Source organism: Phalaenopsis equestris, unplaced genomic scaffold, assembly GCF_001263595.1.
Source record: "Phalaenopsis equestris unplaced genomic scaffold, ASM126359v1 Scaffold000244, whole genome shotgun sequence".
Classification (NCBI taxonomy): domain Eukaryota; kingdom Viridiplantae; phylum Streptophyta; class Magnoliopsida; order Asparagales; family Orchidaceae; genus Phalaenopsis; species Phalaenopsis equestris.
In genome coordinates, this window is record NW_018164686.1 from 280653 (window position 1) to 305618 (window position 24966).

General features: G+C 32.6%; 2 protein-coding genes across 2 annotated transcripts in view; both read left to right on the forward strand.

Moving 5' to 3' along the window:
- Positions 1-10171, forward strand: part of LOC110024073 (N-alpha-acetyltransferase 35, NatC auxiliary subunit) — a 59059-nt gene extending 48888 nt beyond the window's left edge. The window contains exons 13-16 of the mRNA XM_020723813.1: positions 8366-8490; positions 8560-8628; positions 9230-9328; positions 9660-10171. Of these exons, the coding sequence (XP_020579472.1) occupies positions 8366-8490; positions 8560-8628; positions 9230-9328; positions 9660-9899 (533 nt within the window). The 3' untranslated portion in view covers positions 9900-10171. The remainder of the gene's footprint in view (positions 1-8365; positions 8491-8559; positions 8629-9229; positions 9329-9659) is intronic.
- Positions 10172-14303: 4132 nt separating this feature from the next.
- LOC110024079 (succinate dehydrogenase subunit 7, mitochondrial) lies at positions 14304-24751 on the forward strand. Its single transcript, XM_020723822.1, has 4 exons — positions 14304-14440; positions 14527-14592; positions 16178-16280; positions 24484-24751. The coding sequence occupies exons 1-4, from the start codon at positions 14384-14386 to the stop codon at positions 24522-24524; spliced, it is 267 nt and encodes an 88-aa protein (XP_020579481.1). The 5' UTR covers positions 14304-14383; the 3' UTR covers positions 24525-24751.
- The last annotated feature ends 215 nt before the right edge of the window (positions 24752-24966 follow it).

Consider the following 24966-nt stretch of genomic DNA (forward strand, 5'->3'; position numbering starts at 1 on the left):
ATAAATATATATCCATTGTCTGTTTTGAAGTAGATTTAAAATAATGTATTTTAAAATATTTTTTTTTGTCCGGCGGAGACGAGGGGCTGATAGACGGGCAGCAATGGTGGGCTAGTAGGCGATGCAGTAGATAGTCGGTGAAGGAGGCACCGGTGGCCGACAACTGCTGCGGACGACTACGGGTGGCGACGATGACGGGAAACTGTGACAGTTTAGAGCTGCGGCTGCAATGGGCGGCAGACGACCGGCGGTGGTACACTGTCAGCAATGACCGTGGAGGACAGCAGACAGTGGCAAACAACCGACGACGGTGGCGATGGTTTCAGCGATTGGCGTGTTGCGGCAGCGAGTGGCATGCGGCGGGCAAGCAATAGTGGTGGCGGGCGTGGGCGAGGGGGCAACAACTTGCCTATTGCATTTTACATGAACGGTGTAATTCAAATTCGGTCAAATCTGTCAATTTCTAAATTCATCCAAAATGAACTACTGTCTAAACTTCAAATTCATTCATGCTTCATATTATATTTGTAATTCTTCATACCAAACATATAATTTTCTCATATCTCTGTAAAAGAATTACAGTATACCACAACTTTACTCAACAAAAACAGCTCATTAATCCAATTAGGCTTAAGGTACACTTAATGAGAAAGATCAATGGATATAGCACTTCGGACAATCTCTATTCCAGAAATTAAAATCCTAAAGATTTCAAAGTAGGTTCTATGCATTATACTTTTACCAAGGCATCAATGAAACCTTAGTTCTAATTAAAAAGTAAAAAAAGAAATGTTATGTGTTCATAAGGACCGGTGGCCACACTGGTTAGAAAATTCTCGCTATATTGTTTGACAGAAAACCCTGTCTCGTGTCCTGTCCCGCTTGGGCGGGATACTCCTGCATCATCCTTTTGAAATAAGAGAGGCACCACGTTCTTTGGAAGCTTCTAGATTCTCGTATCATGATGACAAGTCAAGCAATATAGTGAGAATTTTGTTTAAGGAGTATAGGGATCAACTTGTCTCATAGCGAAAATATGATAATCTCCAAATAGTTCAATTTTGTATGCTTAAGTTTCTCAAATGAACTTGCAGGAAAATCCTTCTTCAATTTGATCCACACGAAGTTAGCTTCCTTAAAGCATTGGGTCTTCTTGAACTTTTTTTGCCTGCTTTTGATATTTAGCATTTACTTAGTAATCTCCTCTTTTAATGGAAGGCCTGAATCTCCCTCACTTTGTTTTCAGCATTAGCAGTGAGCTCAATAATAAGGAGTATAGGGATCAACTCTAGTGTGGTGAAGGGATTCATCCCATAAACTATCATAAAGCAGTTGTGTCCAGTAGAATGATTATAAACGAACTCAACTTAGGTGGGGATCGAATCCTTCAATTTGATATCCTTTCCCACGAAACATCTGAGGAGATTTTTCAAACAACGATTTATCGCATCCATTTGTCCATCTGTCTGAGGGTGTAATGCCAAGCTAAACTGAAGTTTTGTATCTTACTCACCCCCATAAGGTTCTTTAAAGTGACTTGGAAACTTCAAATCACTATTTAAAGTTATAGTCTTGGCACTTCATGAAAACGGACGATCTCTTAGAAGTACAAGTCTGCAATGTGTGAGGCATCCATCATCGTGTAACAAGGTACAAAGTGTGTTATTTTGGAGAAACAATGTGCCTACCACTACCATAACATAATCATTATTTCACTGTATCTGAGGCAAGCCCGTCACAAAGTCCATCACATCCAATCACAATGCTTTTGGAATCAAAAGAGGGGTTCGAGTTTTAGCCAAATGATATTCTCCGCACTATTTGATATGTCTCTCCATGTTATATACCATCATTGGCCAATAAAGTTCTGTTTCACCAAGGAAAGAGTTTTTTTCTTGATATTGAACTCAAATCTCGAAAGTCCCCATCATTGGCATACAAATCCTTTAGTAGTTCAAACTCAACTATCATAGAATGTAAATAGTGCAATTTAAATATATATATATATATATATAATGATTTCTCAAACCATCAACGACTTTATTTTGGTTCGTAGCTTTGTGCTTAAGCACAAATGAAAAATAGGAGAGGAATGTCCCCACATTGCATGTCTTCCCTTTTTCCCTCTCTGACTATTAAAAAACTTTAGAGTCTTGTGATAAATGTAGAGAGTGAACTCATTCGCCAACAAATAATTATTCCAATGGTTGAGGGCTCTCACTATAGCATTGTGCTTTCCGTCCTAGGTAAAATATTTTCTCGTGAACTCATTCAAGAAGGCAATTTGGTGTACACTTTGAATCAGTATAGCTCTAATTCTTACATTGGAGGCATCACAATCTACCTCGAACACTTGGTTGAAGTCGAGAAGGGCTAGAATAGGAACCTGAGTAATTTATTGCTTTAAAGCTTCAAGGCTAGCCTATGCTTTATCTGACCAAGTGAATCAATCGAATCTAAGGAGCTATGTCAAGAGTGTTACGATAAAGCTAAAATTTTGATAAATCTCCTATAAGTCAACCCTGAATTTGACTTATCAGAGAACGATTGTGAGTTGGGCCAATTCTCAATAGCTTCGATTTTTTAGGGGTCTCTCTAATGTCAAATTATATATTGTAGGAAGCATCCATGCTATGTTAGAAAATGACACTTTTTCGAGTAGCCATGCAACTGCTTTGTTGGAAGAACTTCAAAAACTTATTGTATGTGTTGCAAATGTTGTTTCTCTAAGTGATTATAAACCAATATACGTCAAAGTGCACAACCATAAATGTTTTAATGAAAGTGCAAAAATTTGTATTCATCGGCTTCATAAAGGTACTCAGAGCATTAAGCCAAATGGGTTGACTATTCACTCATATAGTCCATCTCGTGCCTTCAATGCAATCTTTTTTTTATTCCTATACCTCATTTGAATACAATGACGTCCACTATGTAACTCTACCTAAAAAAAGGTTCTAGCTCCATGCAACTGATCCAATAAGTAGTTTAATCTTGGAATGAGGAGCCGATACTTGATGGTAATTTTGTTCACTGCTTCGCTGTCAATGCGCATGTTCCATGGCCCATTCTTTTTTATTGCAATCAATGTTAGTATGACGCAGATTGATGCTCTCACGGTCTATCCTTGAGTCATCAGATCCTTAACTTATTTTTGAAACTCATACTTTGTTGGTCGCATACTGTAGTTGTTCTATTGGACAACACTAATGCTTAGATGAGATCTATCTTATGTTGAGTCTCTCGCAGGGGTGATATGTTTGGTGATAGGATGTTAGAATATCTTGAAACTCCTCAAATAGAAGTTTCTCTGTCCCAAACTTCAAATCGTATATTTCTAACCTCCAACATCACCATGACTAGTTTCACAGATTCTTCTCTCATAGAAGTAGAAATATAGCACGAGGTACTTTAGCTCTCAGCTCTGTCTGAATACTTATCATTGCTAACTTCTTCAATGGCAGACAGACATTGTATTTCCCTTAATTGATAGATGAGTGGTGTTTTGTGCCATCATGAAGTGTACCCTTTCGTATTGTCATGATCAACAAAAATGAATGTGACATGCATTCATAGACATGAAACCAATCACACATGATCTTTTTGTTTGTCTCTAATAGAAAACTCTACCATCCATTGACCTAACATCAACCACATCTGGCCTTATAGCCTGTCTTTAATAGAAAACTCTACCAAACATCTCTTGTGAACATTGAACTCGTTTTCTTCTTCAACTAAGTCGAGGAATATGACTGAGAATGTTTGTGGATGGTGAGATTCAACTTATCCACTATTTGTTTAACAATATATTCTCATAACTATCTCGGTCTATTATGAGACTGCACATTTTTTCCTAAATTGTATGGCTAGTATGGAAAAGGTTATGCACTTATTTCTTAAGCCAATATTGATTCCTATTGGGCTCGGTCTAGAGAGCTCGTCAAGCGACAAGTATATCACCATTGTCTATGGATAGCTAGTAATCTTCTTCATTTTCCTTCTCTCCAAAATCTCCACTATCTGCTTCTTTCACTACAACTTGTTCAATAAAAGTAATCACTTTCTTGTTTGGCCAGTTGGATGGAATTTGCCCACATCTAAAACAACAACAACAACAACAACAACAACAACAACAAGGTTTGACCCTCTAGTCAATTTGCCCACATCTATGACACTTAAATTACTTCGTAATTGAAATATCTTGGTTGTTTGGGATAGGTTTGACCCTCTAGTCAATTTGCCCACATCTATGACACTTAAATTACTTCGTAATTGAAATATCTTGGTTGTTTGGGATAGGTTGAATCGATGTTCAAACCTTATTTGAAGGGGGAGTGGACTTGGTGCTATTGTGTTGCTTCTCCAACTTAAGGGCTAGAGTTTGGGCTTCCTATAGAGTCTAATAAGGTGGTAACTGCATCACATTGCTGATGGATGGTCTCAATTCTGTAAGTCACGAGGCTAATGATGTTCTATTATGGCTCCACCAAGTCAAACTTCAATATGAGTTATTCAAACTCACTAGTGTTCTCTGTTATTTGATCCTTCGATTGCAAATGTAGTCTCAATAAGATAACTAGTTTGTTGTGTGTTGGGATATACTACGCTGCATCTCTCTCTTTTTCTTGGATTTGGTCGTGATGTTGCTTTTTTAGTCATGCTAACACAGACACTTCAAATTCTCCCACTTTAGAGAAGCACTCTTTTTTTTAACATAATGACCATTAGCTTCTCCCTTATATAAGACTGAATATCCTTGCATTCAAATATTTGTTCTATTGTTTGAAGTCGCTTAATGAATTCTTTTGAATTTCAATGTTCATCAACATCTAGCAAGTTGATCTTCTATCCTAAAGTTGTTGTCATTCATTTGGTATTCAATGTCAAATCAGTGGGGGCATTGATTTTTTGTCACTGGAAACTTTCTGCTGAAAGGGGTTAATTTCCTCATCTTGATCTAGGGAGTAACTATGACGGTTATGGGTGATCTCTCCATGTTGATTTTTTCAAAGTTGGCAAGTCTTTACTGTAGTTAAAGGATTTCGCTTTGCATTTCTTCTATGTAGACTCCCGGCACCTCTTTGCATGTTTCTCTTCGACAGTACAACATCCCTTTCTCTCAATTAGGGTTTCGCACAAAATAGGAAGATGGTTTTGAGCGGCTCAAAGGTGAGAGGCTGAGGATTGATAAATTAGGTAATGTGGATTTATATTCAAGAGGGGAAAATAAATCGCTAAAGATTTAGGGTTTGTTAGGTTTTGATACCAAATAATATCTATCTAAGATTCTTAGGCAGTGTAGAAGGATCACGGGATGGGTTGAATTTTGATAGGAATAGCAATAGAGGAAAAAATTAGTGACAACTGAATATGGGTGGGATCGACAGCTGGATAGCAATCTGGACGCAAAAAACAACAGCTAGACAGCACTGCGAAGGTATAGAAAGGTCTTCAGACGTCTGGGAGAGATCTCTACCTTGATCCAATTAGACTACTAGCACACCACCTGCGAAAGATGCAAGGATATGTCACTTCGGCAAGAAAAAATTAAAGGAAATAATCTCTGTTACATAAATAAAAATCCAAAAGTTATAAAATCAGGTACTAAGCAACATACTTTTTCTAAGACATCAATAAACTCTAATCCTAATTAAAAAATAAAGGAAAATCGGGCCACCAAGGACTGATGGCCATAGCAGGCGGGAAAATTCTCGGTAGTATCTCACTGGGAGGAAAATCCTGTCCCATGTCTCGTTCGGCCTGGCTGGACTATCCCGCGTATCTTTAATGGCAAAAACTGCAACTTTTAATGATAAACATATGTACCGTACTAGACATTTTTTTAAATTAAATTTGTACCTGCTTCATGGAAGTTGTTCATTATCTTCTACTTCCATCTATAGATTTATATCTTCAAATTGCTATATATAATAGAAAAATGTTGATTAGATCTGTTTCCATGTTGCAAGTTGATTCTAGTTTCGGCAGTCCATAGTCCAAATCTTGGGATCTTTTCTTTTTAATCTCGTGTTTTAGCTTCCAATGACATATAAGTTTGCATGTGCCGCTTAGCTAAAAACCATAGTGTGATGTTAATTTCATTTTTGAACTTCTTTAATTATGATCAAGGCACCATATTAAGATAGTGAAACTTAAAATGAAGAAGTATGGGAGACTGCTAGTGTAGTTGGTTTATAAGTTATTACCAAGGTTCTATGATATAATATACCCACATCAAATTTGTGCTTTGGTACTCAAAAATCCTAAAAGAGGGTGAAAAAGTAAAAAAAAAAAATACCATACATGTTGCTAAGAAAAGCCAGTTGGTACTATAAAAAGCTTAAACGAAGTTGATGTTGGATAAAATATAAGTTGATTTAGAAAAATTGCTACGGGTATTTTGGCTTAATTTTTATCTTACACTGAGAGATTTGTTGTAGATTGAAGATATCCGAATGATTATGAATAAAATGAATGTGCTTTTAAAGAATTGAAGAAAGGAAAATATTTTGTAAATATTATAACAATATATAGAAACTTGAAGATTTTTAAAGAGGATAACAAGGTGAACTGTAGCTTTTTTTAAGCTGTGACAAAAGGATATTCCAAATATTTTGTGAAAAGAGAAATTAAAGTTTATAGCATTCGTCGTTAGTTTTCTGAAAATTCTATGTAAAAGTGATTTTTCTATATGAACTTCAAGAAATTTTTTTTAGAAAGAAAATCTCTGAAATTATGAGGCGTGCTTTAGATTTTATTTTAAAAAGTGAAGTTATCTTCAACAAAGATGCATGAATGATAAGTTGTTGTTTTAGATTAATTACATGCTAACATTTAGACTTATTGGAAATATTTAGAGTGATAGAATTTATAATTTTTTTAATAAAATCCTAAAGAATAAGAGGATGACAATTGTATAAAGAATAATTTTGATATCATTATTTCAGAATAAATGTAGGTTCAAGATTTTGGTAGTTTTCGAGGGTTCAAATTTATGAATCATTTAATGAATTTGTGGGAGAGACTAATGTGATTAAAGCTTTAATAAATCATGCTATTATGGAATTAGTTTGATTCTATGATAGGAAGATGTGTTATTAATATAATTTTTTCTTGGAAATTAATGAAAATATGAGTAATGAATGGAGCTTCACTTGATTTTCTTTGGAAGCTCTTCACTGAAATAATTAGTTGTCCATTAAAGAAAAACATGTTTCAATGGAATATTGAATTTATTATATATAGCTATATAGATGGTATTCGAAATAGTTTTGGAGTGATTGTAATTTCTAATCATCATTTCCACGATCAACATTTGTATCATTTTGTTCTAAAATATTGATATTAAAACAAAATCATTGTGGGTTATGTTAGTGTATGTTGATTGAAATTGTGGGTTATGTTGGTAAACTTTTTGATAGGTTGAATCTCTTACTCAAAATTGGACGTTAAAAAATAATGGAGAAACTTAGAATTAGTATATGAAATTGCTATTAGTAAACGAGTTTAAGGCAACAAAGAAATGATGAGTTGCTGGCTGTGACGGAATTTTATGATTGTTGTATAGAATGAAATGAATTTATCGCGATGTTGGAATTAGCATGTGTCCCAATTAAGCAGTGGAAAATAAACTTAGTTTGGGTATAAGAGTTGAGGAAAGAAGCACCACTAAGTTGGGTTATGGACTTTATTTGAAATCATTGAGATGGAACGTTGTAGATTATTCTGTGAAAAGAAGCATTAAATTTTAGTTTTCACGAATGAAACCCTTTACACTAGTGAATGGAGAACAATTTTTCATAAAGCTAGCTACTAGTGGCTGAGAAAAAGCTATAAATGATGATCTAGTGAAATTTGGCTTTTCCTATAAGATTTTTAATGGTTGAATTGTCTCTCTTTTGCATACATTGGTCTGTTGCAATTCTGATAGGACCATGTTTTGTAATTTTACTGAGAAATTGTAGCCTTTGATCCTATGGAATTTGGGGAGTGGAATTGTTGATTATTAGAGGGTTAATGTTTGTGAATAAAGTTGACCTTGGAATACATAGGACATTGTTGGTAATTCAACTCTTAAGTTTATCATTGATATTTCAATTTTATTCTATATCACTATGTTACTCACTAACCTAGAAGACAAAGATTGGGCCCCAAAAATATTATTATCTCTCAGTTAAGTTTTATTTGATTTTTTACCGTACTATAGAAATGCTTTTCCAGCTGTGTGAAGGTGTTTATTATTTAAGCTATGTTCTCCATGGCAGGCAAGCTTTTTTTTTTATGTTCTTGCATGAAAATCTATTAATTCTTGCAAAACATATTTGAAGTATATGATTTATGTTTAAAATTTTTTCTTTTCAATTAGCTCGGAGAAAAGGGAAAAAGAAGCGTGATCTTGCTAAGGATGTGGGTTTTGATTTTGGTGGTGGGACTTCACCGGCGTGCATGTTACTCCAATCTTATGTCCACATTTCAGAAGGATTGACCATGGTAACATCTTTCCATGCCTAATCCAAATTATTTGTTATTGACGCGCAGAACTTCTATTTTTTTGTGCAGATGCTGGCAGCTTTGCATAATGAAAGACAGATTTTTCAAATTTTAAGCCCCTTTAATACCGAGCATGAGGTACAAATACAATTACTATACACATATATGCATACAAATGTACGTTACACGCGCGCGCGCGCGCACACACAGACATATATATATATATATCTATCCATGCACTTGTCTGGTTTGTCTTGGATCTCCCATAGAATTGACTTGAGAAGTTTGATAAGATAAAATTAATTAGTATTATGTTTTTATTCTCAAACAAATGATTTTCTTAACAATATATTGAATTTAACACTAAATTTCATTCTATATTATTTTCAGTTGGTTTACATAACTACAAAATTTAACTTTGCGCTTATCATGGCCTGTTGGTAGAGCAGCCTCTCTGAAGTTCGTAAGTTCCCTCAGGTCACGGGTTCGAATCCCCTCATGTGTAGGGTGCGGTACTCAAATATTTAGCACACCTAGGGATGGCTGGGACTCGTATAATAGGCCTTCGGCCATTCCTTTTGAAGAAAAAAAAAATCAAATTTTAAATTATTTTGTTTCATAAAATGTTTAACTTATTCACTCGCTCACACGCACACACACTCACGCTCACACGTTCAGCAGTTATTTTGCTTTAAAGCTGTTTTAGATTTGACTAATTCATCCACGTATTCCCTTGCAGAGATTTATTCAGCACTTTGAGCTTCTGCAAAGGGCTAATGTTCCTCCGCATATCTCCTATCATCAATTCAAGGAATCAACTACCAATGTTCACATCTCTGTGAGTATCAAAATGATCCGTTCATAGTATATTTTTCTTAAGGGAAATTTACGTACCTATCATACAATTTTTATGTATTTATATATCTCACACCTAAACTTCCATTATTTACACAGCACTTCGGTGCTTTTAAGCTATGTGTGACGGTGTATTTCACTTTAAAAAAATGATAATTGTGCAATTTCTTATGGATATTAAAAATTTTAGTGCTACATGCGTAAATATGATATTTTGGGCGCGAGATATGTAAGAACATAAGAATTATGTGCTGGGTATGTATATTGCCCTTTTCTTTATAGTAAACCCATACATTGGCATCTTTTAAATGCAGAATGTAGTTAAGCACAACCACTTCAGAGATGCTCAAAGGATTCTAGTCTCACTGAGAGGCAGCTTCGCCGGAGACTCAATCAAATTGTTAGAGCTCCGCCAGTTAGAGCAAGTTGTCGAACAAAATCGTATCGCTTTGAGCGTGATCGACAGAGCCTGCAAGAGCGATTCTTCTCTTGAAATTACGTTCGAGTTCCAACACCACCCTTTCTTTCCGGTTGCAGTGGTCAAGAAATCATAAACAATTTTGAGGGCAGAAACCAATTTTGCATAGTAAGGCTCAAGAACAATTAAGCCATGCCATCAGTTTTAACTATAGATCGTTGACTCAAAAGTCCCATTCAAATTTTTTGAGAAGATCAATTTGTTTTGGAGAAGTAGATCTTCTGTATTCTAATGCTTCTATTTTTATTATTATTATTTTAATTTAATTTTGTAGTTTTGTGTATTGACATTTAGGTGGAAGCCTTTTGTATTAAGATATTGGAAGATTGATGTAATGATAATTGAAGATTTATATGGTTGCCTACCATTCAGATTATCCTGTTCACGTCTTTTTTTTTAAAGGGGGAAATTTACACCAGTAGCAGCCAATTCTTATGCATTTACGTATCTCCCACCTAAACAAGTCTTTTATTTTTTTTTAAAGGGGGAAATTTACACAAGTAGCAACCAATTCTTATGCATTTACGTATCTCCCACCTAAACTTCATATTTACAGGCAAAGCAACCTTACCTAGGTATGTAAAGGTAGATTTCAGCATTAAACAGTGCATTTGGTGCTGTATGTAAAGGTAGATTTTAGCATTACACAGTGCATTAGTGCTGTTTTTGATGTGATAGGAAAGAATTGGGTGCTTTGGCTGTAAAAATGAAAGTTTAGTTGGGAGATACGTAAATGCATAAGAATTGGGTGCTACATAGGGAAATTTCTCTTTTGTTGTTTTTGTTGAAAGGTTGATGCTTGTTTTAATTTGTAGTCTCTCATTTTTCAGACTCTTTTAAGATTGTTTTTAATGGCAAATAACTGCAGCTACCTTCATGGTTCGATAAGTGGATCGTGCATTGAGCTTGATGAGCTAATAGGTCAAGCTTAAGCTAGCCATGACTCAGACTTGTTTGCTCGTGAACATGTTCATTTAAAACAAAATATGAATATAAAATATACTTAAAATATATTAAATTTGAATACATTATTTTTGAAGTGTTTAAAAAGTTTAAAAATAATATTTTGGATATTATATTAAGTGATTTATTTATTTATTTTTCATAATTTTTCATTTATTTGTCATTTTATTATAACACTATTTTTATTTTATTTTTTTTTTATAATGAATAAACGGTTTAGTGAGCCGACTCAAACTCATAAATTTAAGCTTGACCTCGAACTCAATAAATCAATCAAGCTCAAGTTCAAATTAAGGGTGATTCAAGCTCTACTAGACTCATTTACACACCTACCCTATTCACCAATGCGTCGATGATAACTATCCTATTGGAAAGATTAGATTCTCAAATTATTCAGAGTAAATGGATTCAAATCTTTTTTGGACAGAAACAAACCATAAAAATGGAAAAGCAGGTTGATAATTCAATATATCAAGAGTCATACAACTCAAAATTGGGCTTCACAATGGGAATGCAAAGTATGACACAGTTGCTTTCCACTATCAATCCAATAATACAAACTAATCATTCCCTCCACCTCTTCAAATAATGTTGTAATCTCTATCACCCCACAACAACAATGAGTTATGGACTCCAGAGCTTCAACTCATCTTATACAACATATTGAGCATCTTCAACAACTCATTTACCCTGGCATAGAGCACTTCACAATATGGAATGGACAATTAGCTCGTATCAATCACACATGAAATGGAATCCTTCCCAACCAAATCGTAAGCTCACCCTTTCCACCCTACTACATGATCCCACTTTGGAGCTGTTTGATTTATTAAAAATGAAATGCAATGTAAAATATTTATAGAGTACTTTGATGGCAGTGTACTCTGAATATTTTGAAATTGTTTGGCTGTTTGTGAAGTAAATGTAGGGGAACTTTTTTTTTCTTTTTGGTTAGATGCATGAAGAGTAAAGTGAAAGGGGTGTATTTTGAATAATTATGAGCTGTTTGGTTGTGTATAACTGGAATGCAGAGTTATACTTTTTATGTTAACTAGCTATATGTCATATAATTTTTAAAAGCTTATATATTTCATATTTAAATAGTCATTTTATGTATATAATATTTTGAAATTAAATTCATTTTCATTTTTTAAGAATATAAAAAGAACTACAGTTCTTAACTATAAGAGTCCACAAAATCCCATTTAACAAAATATTTGCACAAATACCACTCAATTCTTAACTATTTACATATCTAACACCAAAATAATAATTTTTTACATACATACTAACATATGCATGAAAAAACATATTTCATTTACAAAAGGATATTTATCATCATTAACTTTTTAACCATGCATAAAAAGACGCATAAAAAAATTTTCGAATAATGGCCCGATTGCCACTGCCATTTTAATCTTAGTAGTTGTTACTGAAAAAAAACAATCATTTATTTTTTTTGGTTATACTGCAACAACTTGCTCGTCAAAAACTCCCCTGATGAGGCTACAGATTTAATAAATCTTTCAAACAAATGCGTATTCATGATGAATCGAATAGAATCAAAATCAATATATTTAAACATAAAGATAAGATGATTAGATTGATATAATCAGTATGACATGGTACTTTATTTGCAGCAAAAGCCAGTAGACTTTATCAACTCCAAGCTAACATGATGAATAAGGTGTATGTTATGAATGAATGCCAGTCTTCCAACAAGAAACATCATAGCTCTGCCACTATCTATATATTCCTTCATTACAGTTTACAACAGCATTCTGAATTTCCTATGACCATTAAAAGTTTTGACTTCAGTAAAAAAATGAAAGTTATATACATACCACCCACTCCACGTGTATTTACTTTCCAAAACCTAAAATTAGCTTTTAGGTTTTTGACACACAAAACTTTCATATCACATCAGAAGTACGACCATTTTAACTTTTAAAATGTGAAATACAACATATAATGCATGGCATACGTTAACAGTGATCTCAACATATAATGCATGTCATTACAAGAAGGATTGTCCAGAAAGAACCATCAAATAAGAAAATGGGCATAAAAAAGATGGGAAAACAGTTATAACATCGAATTCGGATGGGTACGAAGTTTTGGTTGTCTCAGCCAACAAATCCAGACATGAATGGGTTATAGATTCGGGTTGTTTTTTCCATATGAAGGCTTGGGTCCAAAGCTTGGACGCATTAGAGTGGCCAAGAGAGAATCATCATCATTAGCCTTATTTCATTTTTGGGGCCGAATTTATGAAAGGTTTTTATTTCATTACTTCTGTGTGTATTGGGAGGTTCTGGTTTATTTTCAAGCCTATGTATCAACGTAAATATTGAACATTTATGCATGTATAAAAACTATGGTTGCCTTGATGATCACTGTGCATCACTAGACTTTAATGATTTTTTGCATGTTGGTATATTTATTAATGAAGATGAATAGGTTTTTTTTCCTCTTTGCTCCACTTAGTTGGCTCTTTAAAAGCTAGCACAGCTTATTCGTTTGAATTCTACTATTAACATCCCCATCTTTATCACCATTGCTTTGAACAACTGACCCAAGATATCTGAATCGTTCACACCTTTTAATAATTTGATCACCCAAAGTCACACTTATGTCACTAGAGCTATTACTACGAAAATTACATTCCATGTATTCAGTTTTAGTTCTACTTAAATGAAGGCCTTTAGACTCCAATATAGACCTCCATAATTCAAGTTTTTCTTTTCTTTTTCTCTCGTTTTATCCACGAGAAGGATAGCATCAGCAAAAAGCATACACCAAGGTACATCCTCCTATAGATGTCCAGTAAGACCATCCATAACTAAAGCAAAAAGATATGGGCCCTGATGTAATCCAACAGAAATAGAAAAATATTTGGTCAATCCTCCTTCAATTTGAACACAAGTAACAACTCTAGTATACATATCTTTAATGACTTGATTATAAGTCATATCAACACCTTTCTTCTCAAGAACTCTCATATCTCTTGGAACCTTATCCCTTATCGTAAGCTCTAGTTAAGTATTGCCTAAACTAGAAAAATATCACAATGAGATGATATAATGATTTTGAGAGATTGATAATGCATTATAAATAGCTTATAATATCACAATAATTTTTATTTAATAATGTACCTAATTTTGCTCAAAATCTTATATTCCTTGTTGGTATATTATTACAATTTTATAATATTATGTAATTCATATATTTTAAGAGGACCATAAAATATCATGTTAACCCAAAAAGTATTGCCATTTAGATTGTCATAAATTCATTAATTAAAAAAAAAACATTGAAAGAACTATAATTTTACATGATAATCCTTTTTTAATTTTCACACTTGCAAATTAATTAACAATTTAAAAATGAATTACATATATAATCGAGAAATCAAATTTATTAATAGAAATATTATCTTTGTAAATAAATCAAATTCATATATTTATGAGCAAAAATAATAAGAGTTTGATAAAAATAATAAATAGAAACTTCATCTTTGATCTCCCTCATCGCTGCCCAGAAGCTCCGTCATCCGCCTCTCTCTCTCTCTCTCTGTCTCTCTCTGCCGCCGCGAGGATGGCATTCCCTCGATCTAACTCAACCATTATTTCGAGCTTTCGATCTCGTTTCCAGGTGTAGCTTCTCTCCTTTATTTATCACCCTCTCTGTGTTGGCCGATTCATGTTTTCATTTAGGTCTAAGAGTTAATCATGATGCAGAAGGAGGAAACGCATAATATTCCGCGGCGTGGATATCACATCGAGCTGGGAGCTCGTGAGAAGGCGGTGAGTTTTTCATGCCCTCTTTCTCTGTTTCATTTTCGTAATCTTTTTATCTGGTAGTTATAATCTTTGATCCATTTTTATCTGTACATTGAAGTTTCTGAAGTTATTCGATTATTAAATTTCACTTTTTAGATGGTTTTACGTATTTAGTGGTTGCATCAATTTGGGATGTTAACAAAATTTATATGCTTATTTTCCTTATTTTTCTACTGTTAATTTTATCATAGGTTATTTAAGCTCGATCGAAATAATGAAGATTGATTACGCGTTATCAAATCTCCCGTAATAGATATGTTGCAGATAAAATTACTTCTTTCTGGAAAAAATTGCTTTGAAATATGTGTTTATTGAATTGGTTCTGTTTTATGTCAGGATTTTGATAATTATGTGTTTGTTGGAGTAAGAGAGGAACAGAATACAATAAAAGTTGCAGGGCTATGGCCTTCATAACCCTTACTTAAAATTAAGCTGTGTTTTTTGTCATTTGCATTTTGAACCTTTTACATAATTTGGTGGTGGAAGAGAAGGAAAGGTTGAATTAGTTGATAATTGTTTGGGTATACTATATATTAGGACGCCGAGTTGTATGCTCCTTTGATGATAGCTTTGGAAAACATCTCTATGCCATGAAATTTTTTTTTTTCTTAACATTTTCCATCATGCAGAGGTTTATAGCTCTTTTATCTTTTATGTATGTTATTGTTAGCCCAAGGACATGCATTTTTTCTTATGAAAGTAGGGGAAATGGAAGAAATTAGAACGATACCTCTTTTTTTCTATTTGTTTACTATAAGATCAGGAAGCTCTTGTTTTCTAACTTTTGTAGCATTTATCTTACCATAGAACCTGACTTCCCCCGAAAAATTTGGTATAGTAAAGCTTTTGTGGAGACGATAAATATACTCTCTTTATCAAAAGGAGGAATGAACACAACTATAAAATTTTTAATGGATTAAACTCTTTCGTTGGTGAATGATGATGATGAAAAAGTTTTTTTTTTTTTCACATTTTCTTAGAAAATTCAACTCATTTAGGATGCTGGACTTTCACTTCAGCATGCAAAGAGTACCATATATATACTTAATTATCTCATTTCTAAAAAGGATTTAAATGATTGTTGTTAATATACTTCCATCAATCTTGAAGTTTCTCTTTGTTTCATCACTTCATGTTAGCGTAATTAGAATACATTTTACTTAATTGAGATGCTCATTATCCTTCAATGAGTTCAATCTCTGCATTTATTTTTTTTTGGCTATGCTCCAACTAATTTCTTAAAGTTCTTTTATTTATGGAGCTTTAATTACCTTTAATTGTGTTAAGCTACATTTACAATGCAGTAATTGAATACAACTAAGCTATTTTTAGGTTTCCAAAACTATGCTATTTTTACAGTTCCAGCACTTTTATAGTGGTGTGTAATGTATATGACTAGTATATAATGAATTTATTAAATAGAGAACTGCTCTGTGTGTTTATATAGCGTTTAGGTAACTCTGATAATATAGAGGTAAGATGTCTCTGTTAATTTTCATCATTGTTTTTCTCTCTTTTTTTTCATTTTATCCAATTAATTAATTTGCAGCTTTTGGAAGAAGATCCTGCTTTGAAACGTTTCAAGTCCTACAAGAAATCTGTAAAACAAGCATCGAAAATTGGAAATGTGCTAACAATTCTTGCAGTTGCTGGTATGTTATTTCAGATCTTACCTTGTTTTACCTCTGCATTGAAGAACTTTATAATATAGGTATATCCACTTTTATTCAAAATTTTCTATTATTTTGCAGAAACTCCAGTATAGAAAATATGTGTATTCTAAACTATGATGTAACATGTGAATGCTATTTTAACTTGCTATTAATATAGTATGCTCTAAAAGTTTTTTTGTGCGCTTCATTGATGTAGGATGATGTCATGATATAATGTAGGAATAGCGAACTCTAAAAGTTCACCAGCATTCAAGTTCAACTATCTTCTTTAGATAAATGTAAGAAATCTGGATTTTGACAAATGAAGAAAATTCCAATTGTTGAAGTAATGATGGTTTAACAAGGGATTAGATTGTTTGTAATTTTTCAAATTTTTTGGCTGCCACAGGAGCTTCAACCCAATGGCTCATAAATGTATAAACTTTTGATTGGTCCAAAAATTCAAGATCTAAATAAGCGTCCAGTTTAATAATAAGCGCTTCATTTTGGTTCAGATCCTTATCTTCTCACTTATGGACTAAGATATTAGCTCGTTCCTTCTCGAGGATGATACTCAAAACTTTTATCTTGTTATAAGTTCCATGGGTCATGTGGCATTGCAACATCCAAGTGATCAGATCACCAGTATCTCTTATGAAGCGTTTGATTTTGTTGAGCTGGTAATATGTTTAATCGATCTGAAAAGTGCCACAACTTTTTATTTTTCCTAATATTAGCATACAACTTTGATAGTGATTCTTGTGTTGATTGATCATAGATGCAACACAAATCATGGTATTGCTTATGATGCAATAAGGAAATGAAATCCAATATAAAACGCAAAAAAAAAAAACTTTAAAAATTCACAGCCATGTAATACCTTTATCAAATAATTTAGAAGTTTATTAAAAATTTGAAACATTTTAAATGATGCATAAAAAGTGTAGGTTTAACATTCAAATCATTTTGGAAGCATGCTATCAGAATTAAAAACTGCATTTGATCTACCAGGAACCTTACCGTTGACAATTCAAAAAATGAGGGAATGCTAAACATGGATCCGTAAGGGCACAAATCATTTCATGTCCTCATGTTTCTTTACAAGATACGCAAGATTTAAATTTTTTTTTGGAACTTTACTTATATAATTTTCATTCATACAGGTAAAAAAGAGCTACTTTGTGAAAGGACATAATGCATGGTAGAAAGTAGAGATGTGAGTCATGTGACAAATAAAAAAGAAAAAAAATTGTTTGGTGTCATTTCATTGGCCAATTCAAGGTTGTTATTTTTTAGAATTTCACCCCACTAGAACAATTATTTCCATTCATGAAGAGAGTTATTCGTATCAACATAATATCGAAAAATTTGAAGATGAAAACCTTATAATACTAGTGCAAATTTTTTGACATGCCCGTAGATAGATCATACTGGAGATACCGAGGTTTTGGCTTTGAACTCTAATGCCTTAAACGCATCATGCGACAAATAAAAAAGAAAAAAAATTGTTTGGTGTCATTTCATTGGCCAATTCAAGGTTGTTATTTTTTAGAATTTCACCCCACTAGAACAATTATTTCCATTCATGAAGAGAGTTATTCGTATCAACATAATATCGAAAAATTTGAAGATGAAAACCTTATAATACTAGTGCAAATTTTTTGACATGCCCGTAGATAGATCATACTGGAGATACCGAGGTTTTGGCTTTGAACTCTAATGCCTTAAACGCATTTTGACTAAGAAGGGGCATATGCAGAAGTTCGCGAAGGAGAACAAAGTAAGGGGACCAGTAATTGGGATTTGCTATTCAGAATCCTTCAAAATAAGAGTTGGATTAAATGATCTGAGAGTCTTGAATGCAATAGTGTGGAATAGTAGATGCTATTTTTTTTATTTAGTATTATTCGATACTCTTTAAATGTTCAATATACAAAGCATTAATTACAAATGCTAAATTATGCTACAAAGATCCCACAAAATTAAAATTATTGCAAAAATAGCAAAAACTTGTGCTCGTTCCAATTTTTATTGGCTTAGAAGTCCACTCGTGTGCTAAAGTTGATGCCCCTCACATGGGATAGGCACGTTGCTCTTTATGTGCATCGTCCGTGATTGTAAAACCATGGGCTTGCATATTAGTATAGCATTCTCTTTCGTATGCTTCTTTGGCAAATTAGAAATTATTATTTGTCAAATTTTCTTAAAAATAAAACAACTAAAATGCATTATCAAATGAGACCATAATATCAGAATTTATTTCCCTTTGACCTAGATCCATACGAAATCTAGAGAATTGCATTTGCTTTGAATTTTTGCATTGAATTCTAGAGAGGCATTATCAAAGCCTTTTCAACGGGCTTCTTTTCAAAGGCAAGGGCAAACTAATAGAGATAAGGAGGGGAAGAGAGAAAGGTTCTCAAATTTTACTGAATTTTCTTTAATCCTCTTTTAAAAGAGTCGTAATTTTTTTGTAGACTTATGGATTACTATACTTTCCTATTACTACATTAAAGAAATAAACTATTAGTCCTTAATATATATATATATTAGAAAGCCCAAAAAGACTATTATATTAACTAGAAAGAAAAATACAGATACAATGTGTGGGAGGACCCAAGCATGGCACCCTGCCCACACAAAAATCACAAATGGTTCCAAAACTAGAAATTACAGAAAAGTACATTAAAGACTTAAAGAAAAAGCCTAAAAGTGTCGAAATAAAAAATTTCAGTTGGCAAGAGAGCGATCCAATTTGTTATTTCCGCTGCCCCTAGTTCTAGGGAAGGAGCAAGCTAATAAGTTGGTAAGATGATTGTCATTGTCAGTAGTAATCAATGTATCATCCAATATGTTCCCGAGCTGGAGTCGGCCTCCATTATTTTTCTTCCTCCTGGAATAGACCTGTCATTCCTCATCCGAAGATTGACTCACCTGATATTGGTCTAAAGTGTGTTGGAGATGTGCAGACTGTTGAACATTAGAAACAACTATATGTTGTACTGACTGATCTGTTATTGGATCAAAGGAGCATAGTAATATGAAGTCAGCATGTATATATATAATATTTACAACATGTTAAAATTAAATGGACATTTTTCTATATATTATTATAGAAGAGAATTCTGATCACCACATTTGTTCTGCATCTTTTCACATGGAACAAAAGTAACTCTTATTTGAAGAACTGGAAAATGAACATATTAAGATGAAGTCAGCATGTCCAAATGAACATGAGGGACCAATGGGACTATTAATGATTGAACGATTCTTGAGGAATTTGGACATTGAAACTAGACTTAATTTACATATCTCACACTTGAACTTTCATATTTATACACATAACACTCAAATCTTTAATATCATATAAAAAATAGTACTACTATCATTTTTAAAAATTGAAGCACACTTTTTCATGCATAAGGTTAACACACCAAAGTGTTATGTATGTAAATATGAAAGTTTAGATGTGAGAAATATAAATACATAAGAATCATGTGATACGATGTAATTTTACTAATTTAAAAATATGTGTATTTCATCAAGAAAGTTGTCCTTTTTTATCAGAGAGTTGGGAAATTTCTGTCTTTTGTCTTCAATTAATGAAATGTTTATACCCAACCTGAAAAGTATCATTGCTCATCATTGGTTGGGAAGATTTATTTGTATTAGCAACAACTTTTCTGGTAAGAACAATTTTGTGCTCCCGCTTTGCAGGCTTATCACAAAAAATTATATCAAATATTTCGTTGTGATCTACCCGAGTTTCATCAAAAGTTTTCGTTTAATGTTGCATCAAAGTATAAAGATTCTCTTGACAAACGACAATAACAAAAATAATTTTAGCATATTCCTTTAGAAGAGCACAAATGTCCTTAAATTAACTTTATTAAGTAAGTTTTCAAGTTCAAGGCATCATTAGCTAGCTCTTTCTCTTCAAACTTTTTTGGTGAAGGTTTATGCTCCTTACATCAAATTTGAGTGATCTAAGAAACTTGAAAAAGGTGTGAAAATCATTCGAGAAGTGCCATGGTAGTCTCCATTGACAACAACAATAACAACACCTTTATCCCACTAAGAGGGATCGTCCTTTTGAGATATTTTCATTTAATTCTATTAGATTAAGATCATTTTTCAATCAATAAGCCCAAGTCATTTTAGTTCTACTACTGCCTTTTTTAACATATGTCGAATCTAAAGCATCTACACTCCTAACGAGATCATCAGATGATCAACGTTTAATGTGACCAAACCATCTGAGATGACTCTCTCTAATCTTATCTGTCTGTCACTGGAGCTACACCAACCCTATCATGGATATACTTATTTCACATTTTATCTCTAAGTGTCATGTCCTTCAGCATCTAAGCATCCTCATCTCAGCAATACTTAACGTTATTTTATGCTTCTCTTTTAAAGGCTAACATTCTGCGCCATAGAGCATTACGGGTCTCACCACTATCTTATGAAATTTTCCTTTAAGTCTAAGCAGTATTTTTCTATCACACAATAGGCCCAGTGCATTCCTCCACTTTAACCAACTAACTTGAATTCTACTATTAGCATGCCCATCTATATCACCATCACTTTGAACAATAGGCCCGAGCTATCTAAAACGTTCACACCTTTTAATGATTTGATCGCCCATAGTTACAACTTTGCCACCAGAGATACTACTACTAAAATTAATTTCATGTATTTAGTTTTGGATCTACTCAAACGAAGACCTTTAAACTCCAATGTAGGCTTCTATAATTCAAGTTTTTTTCTGAACTATTTCTCTAACCTTATTCAATAGAAGGATATCATCAGCAAAAAACATACACCAAGGTACATCCTCTTGTAAATGCCCAGTAAGAACATCCATAATTAAAGTTAAAGGATATGGGCTTAAAGTCGATCCTTGATGTAATCCAACTGAAATAGGGGATGAATCCTCACTCTGTTTGAACACAAGTAACAGTTCTAGTATACATATCTTTAATGACTTGAATATAAGTCATATCAACACATTTCTTCTCTAGAACTCTCAAAAGGACTTCTCTTGGAACCTTATTATTAGCTTTTTCTAAATCAGTAAAAATCATATATAGAGCCTCCTTACTCTCTCTGTACTTCTCCATCAAACCTCTCAATAAACGTATAGCTAATATAGTAAACCTGCCCGACGAAACTGATTCTAAGAAAATTTTGTCTCACATCTTAACCTATGCTCATTAACCCTCTCATAATTTTAAAGAATGACACATTAACTTAACTCTTTTATAATCTGCACGTTCTTGTGCACCCCCTTTATTCTTAAAAATGGGGATCAAAATAATCTTCCTCCACTCAGACATCTTTTTAGTTTTTTAAAATATTATTAAATAGTTTAGTAAACCAATAAACTCTCTAATCTCCTAATTTTTTCATACTTTAATTGGGATATCATCATGTCTTGCTGATTTTTCACCCTTGGTTTTTTTTAAAAACTCCTCAATTTTTTTTTACTAATGTGACAATAAAAATAAAATGTTTTATTATTACTAATAATATCATTAAGGTCAATCATGTTTTCAGAAACTTCATTGAAAGCTTAATAAAATAACTCAACCATTTTTGTTGAAAATCTCTCTCTTAGAAAAATACTTTTTAATTTTCATCTTTAGCACACTTGAATTAAATTTTCACTTTTCTTCTCTTTGTTTAACTTGTTTATAAAATATGTTTTTCACATTTCTTAGTATCTAATCTCTTATAAATATCACTAAAAATATAATTTTTAACGTCACAAAGTTTTCTCTTAGATTTCATATGAGCCACTTTATATTTTTCTCAATTCTCTAAGCTTTTATATTTAAATCAATTTTTATAACACAACTTCTTAAATTTTATTTTTCTTGTACATTATTATTCCACCACCAACTATTTTTATTTATAATTTTTTTTTCTTTTGATTCTCCAAGTACATATTTTGTCACTTGTTTAATAGTGTTTTTTACTTTTTCCTAGATAGAATTAACATCTTCATGAACATTCCAAATCTTGAAATCTTAAATTTAATCATAAAAATAATTTTATTTGTCTTTCATTTAATTTTATGACATTTTTTATTGTATTCTTTATCTTCAACTCCTCGTCTTAAAATTCAAAACTAATAATCAATATTGGGCACTTAAATTTACACTTTTAATTACCTTACAATCTTTACATTCTTAATGATATCTTTTTCTCATAAGTAATAATATGTTTATTTCTTTTCTTGAATAAAGTATTAGGAATAACAAATTGATATGCATGCAAAATATAATATGGTTATGTATGCTTTATTAATCACTCCAAAACCGTAATCATAATGAATATTTCTAAAATCTTCTACTAATTTACCAACATGTCCATTTAAATCTCCTCCAATAAATTTGTTTTTCTTATAGAAGTATCATTTGTATTAATTATTCTTGATCATTCCAAAATTTTTCTTTTGAACTTATATCTAAATCTACTTGAGGAGCATAACCACTTATAACATTAGAAATCTTAGTATCAATAATAATTTTTTGCTATAATTTTATCTCAACTTCTATTAATTTCTACAATATTATTTTAGGAGATAAGCACTTATGACATTAAAAATCTTAGTATCAATAATAATTTAGGGCTATAATTTTATCTCAAGTTCTATTAATTTCTATAACATTATTTTTCAAACTCTTATTTATAATTACGCCTACACCAGTGTGACTCCTACATGAATACCAAAGTTTATAACCTAAGCTATTAATCTCTTTAATCTTTTCTCCAACCCATTTAGCTTTGTGAATATATAAGTTATTTATCTTTCTATGAACCATAATATCTACTAATTTCATTAATTTACTTGTGAGAGAGTGCATATGTTCCATGATTATATCCTAATATTAGTTTTATGAACCAACTTCTTTGTTTGCATCTATCTGTAATGTGAGAATCCTTACTTATTTGACACTACATCCGAGCGTCAGTGTAGCGACCATTGCATACTTCTCGCTGCATTCAAGGCATACAACGCGTCACTATAAGGGAACACCCCAACATTTACATAAAGATTTAAATGATTCTTGTTATGATTTTTTGACAAAAAATTTACGCTGGTTGTCATACTCTACTTAACACAACGCTCCACTTTCCGCATCCGGGGTTTGAAACCAGATAATGGAAGTGTTCGCAGTCTCCATTGAGTAGAATATACTATTTGAATGCTTTGACCACATTACCTTGTGGAAGCGATGAAATATGAAAATGAAACTTACACATTCAAGATCTAACATCAAAATATCGGGTTGGGCTTTGACATCTGTCTCTTAGAAAATGAAGAAGTTCACATCTCATTCAAATTCTTGAAATATCCTACAATCAGTCCAATTATTTCATTCATTAGATCAGCATCAGATGGATCATTTGAAGCTACTATTCCTGTGATTCCACCGAGCGGGGAGAGAGCAGAAATCCACTTTTAAAATGTGAATGCCATGAACGATCTCCAACGACTAATGCCTTCATAAAAGGGTGAAGAGAATAATGTTTTGATTGAGGTTTACAAGAAGTTCTCGACTTTATTGAGAGAACAAAACATGCTCGTCATATTAAAAAATAAATCAAATCATTCTAATTTGTTGCAGGTGTTGTGATTGATTTTCTTTGATTAGTGGAGATCCTGTAAAATTGGATTTGTTTGCTAACTCACTATTTAATCATTGAGGATAAGTCTTATGATTCATGGTTAACATGGGTTGATTTATCAGAAGAGCAAGATGAGTTTCCTTCAAATTTGATATTCCTTAGTGATTTGATTCACGTTTTGAAGAGTTTTTAAAGTGTTTCAGCAAGTTTGAAGTATCTGTTTGTAGCGGTATCTGCTGCACTTTCTTCACTTCTCATACCATTTGTAACGCCTGTATTCCCTGCTGTAAATACTATCTGCCTGTTATGCTGTAAAACAATTGTTAAATTTAAAACTTGAAGCCTTTTTGCGATCAATTTTGTTACTTATTTTTTTATTTTTAAAAATTATTAGGTGCGAGATATGTAAATACATAAGAATTGTATGATATGTATGTAAATTTCCCTTATTTTTAATTAAAAATTAAAGTGATCCCAAATGACTCCTTTGGCATTTAGAGCTTTCAAGCAAAAGCTGAAGAGGAGAAGCCTTCTAACTTCAGTGCTGTTTGCCTTGTTCTTTCAGCTTGCAGCTATGAGATTGTTGCTGTGGCAGTTTCAAAGTAATTATGGAGATGTCACTGAAATCGCTTTTGGTTGCAGTTTGCAAAATAAACCTTAATAAAATGCATCTTTTTGTAAAACCATTTTTGCATTTCATTTGCGCATTTATTCTATAAAGTTACATTTTCCAAAGCTTTTAAGAGGTGATGAATGATATTTGATGCAGCTTTGTAATTATTCGTAAGTTTGTAGAACTTTTTTCTATATTTGCATGTCTATTACATTCATAACACTCTAATCTTTCATTGCCAACTTCTGAGGGAAATCTGCATGCATACCACATATTTTTTTAGGTATTCACATATATAACACCTAAAGTTTAATATTTATAACTATTAACACTTACAAGCTAAATAATGGTGATATTTAATGTGACGTTACGTTTTGAGAGTTATAATTGTAAATAAGAAAGTTTAGTTATATATATATATATAAGAATTATGTG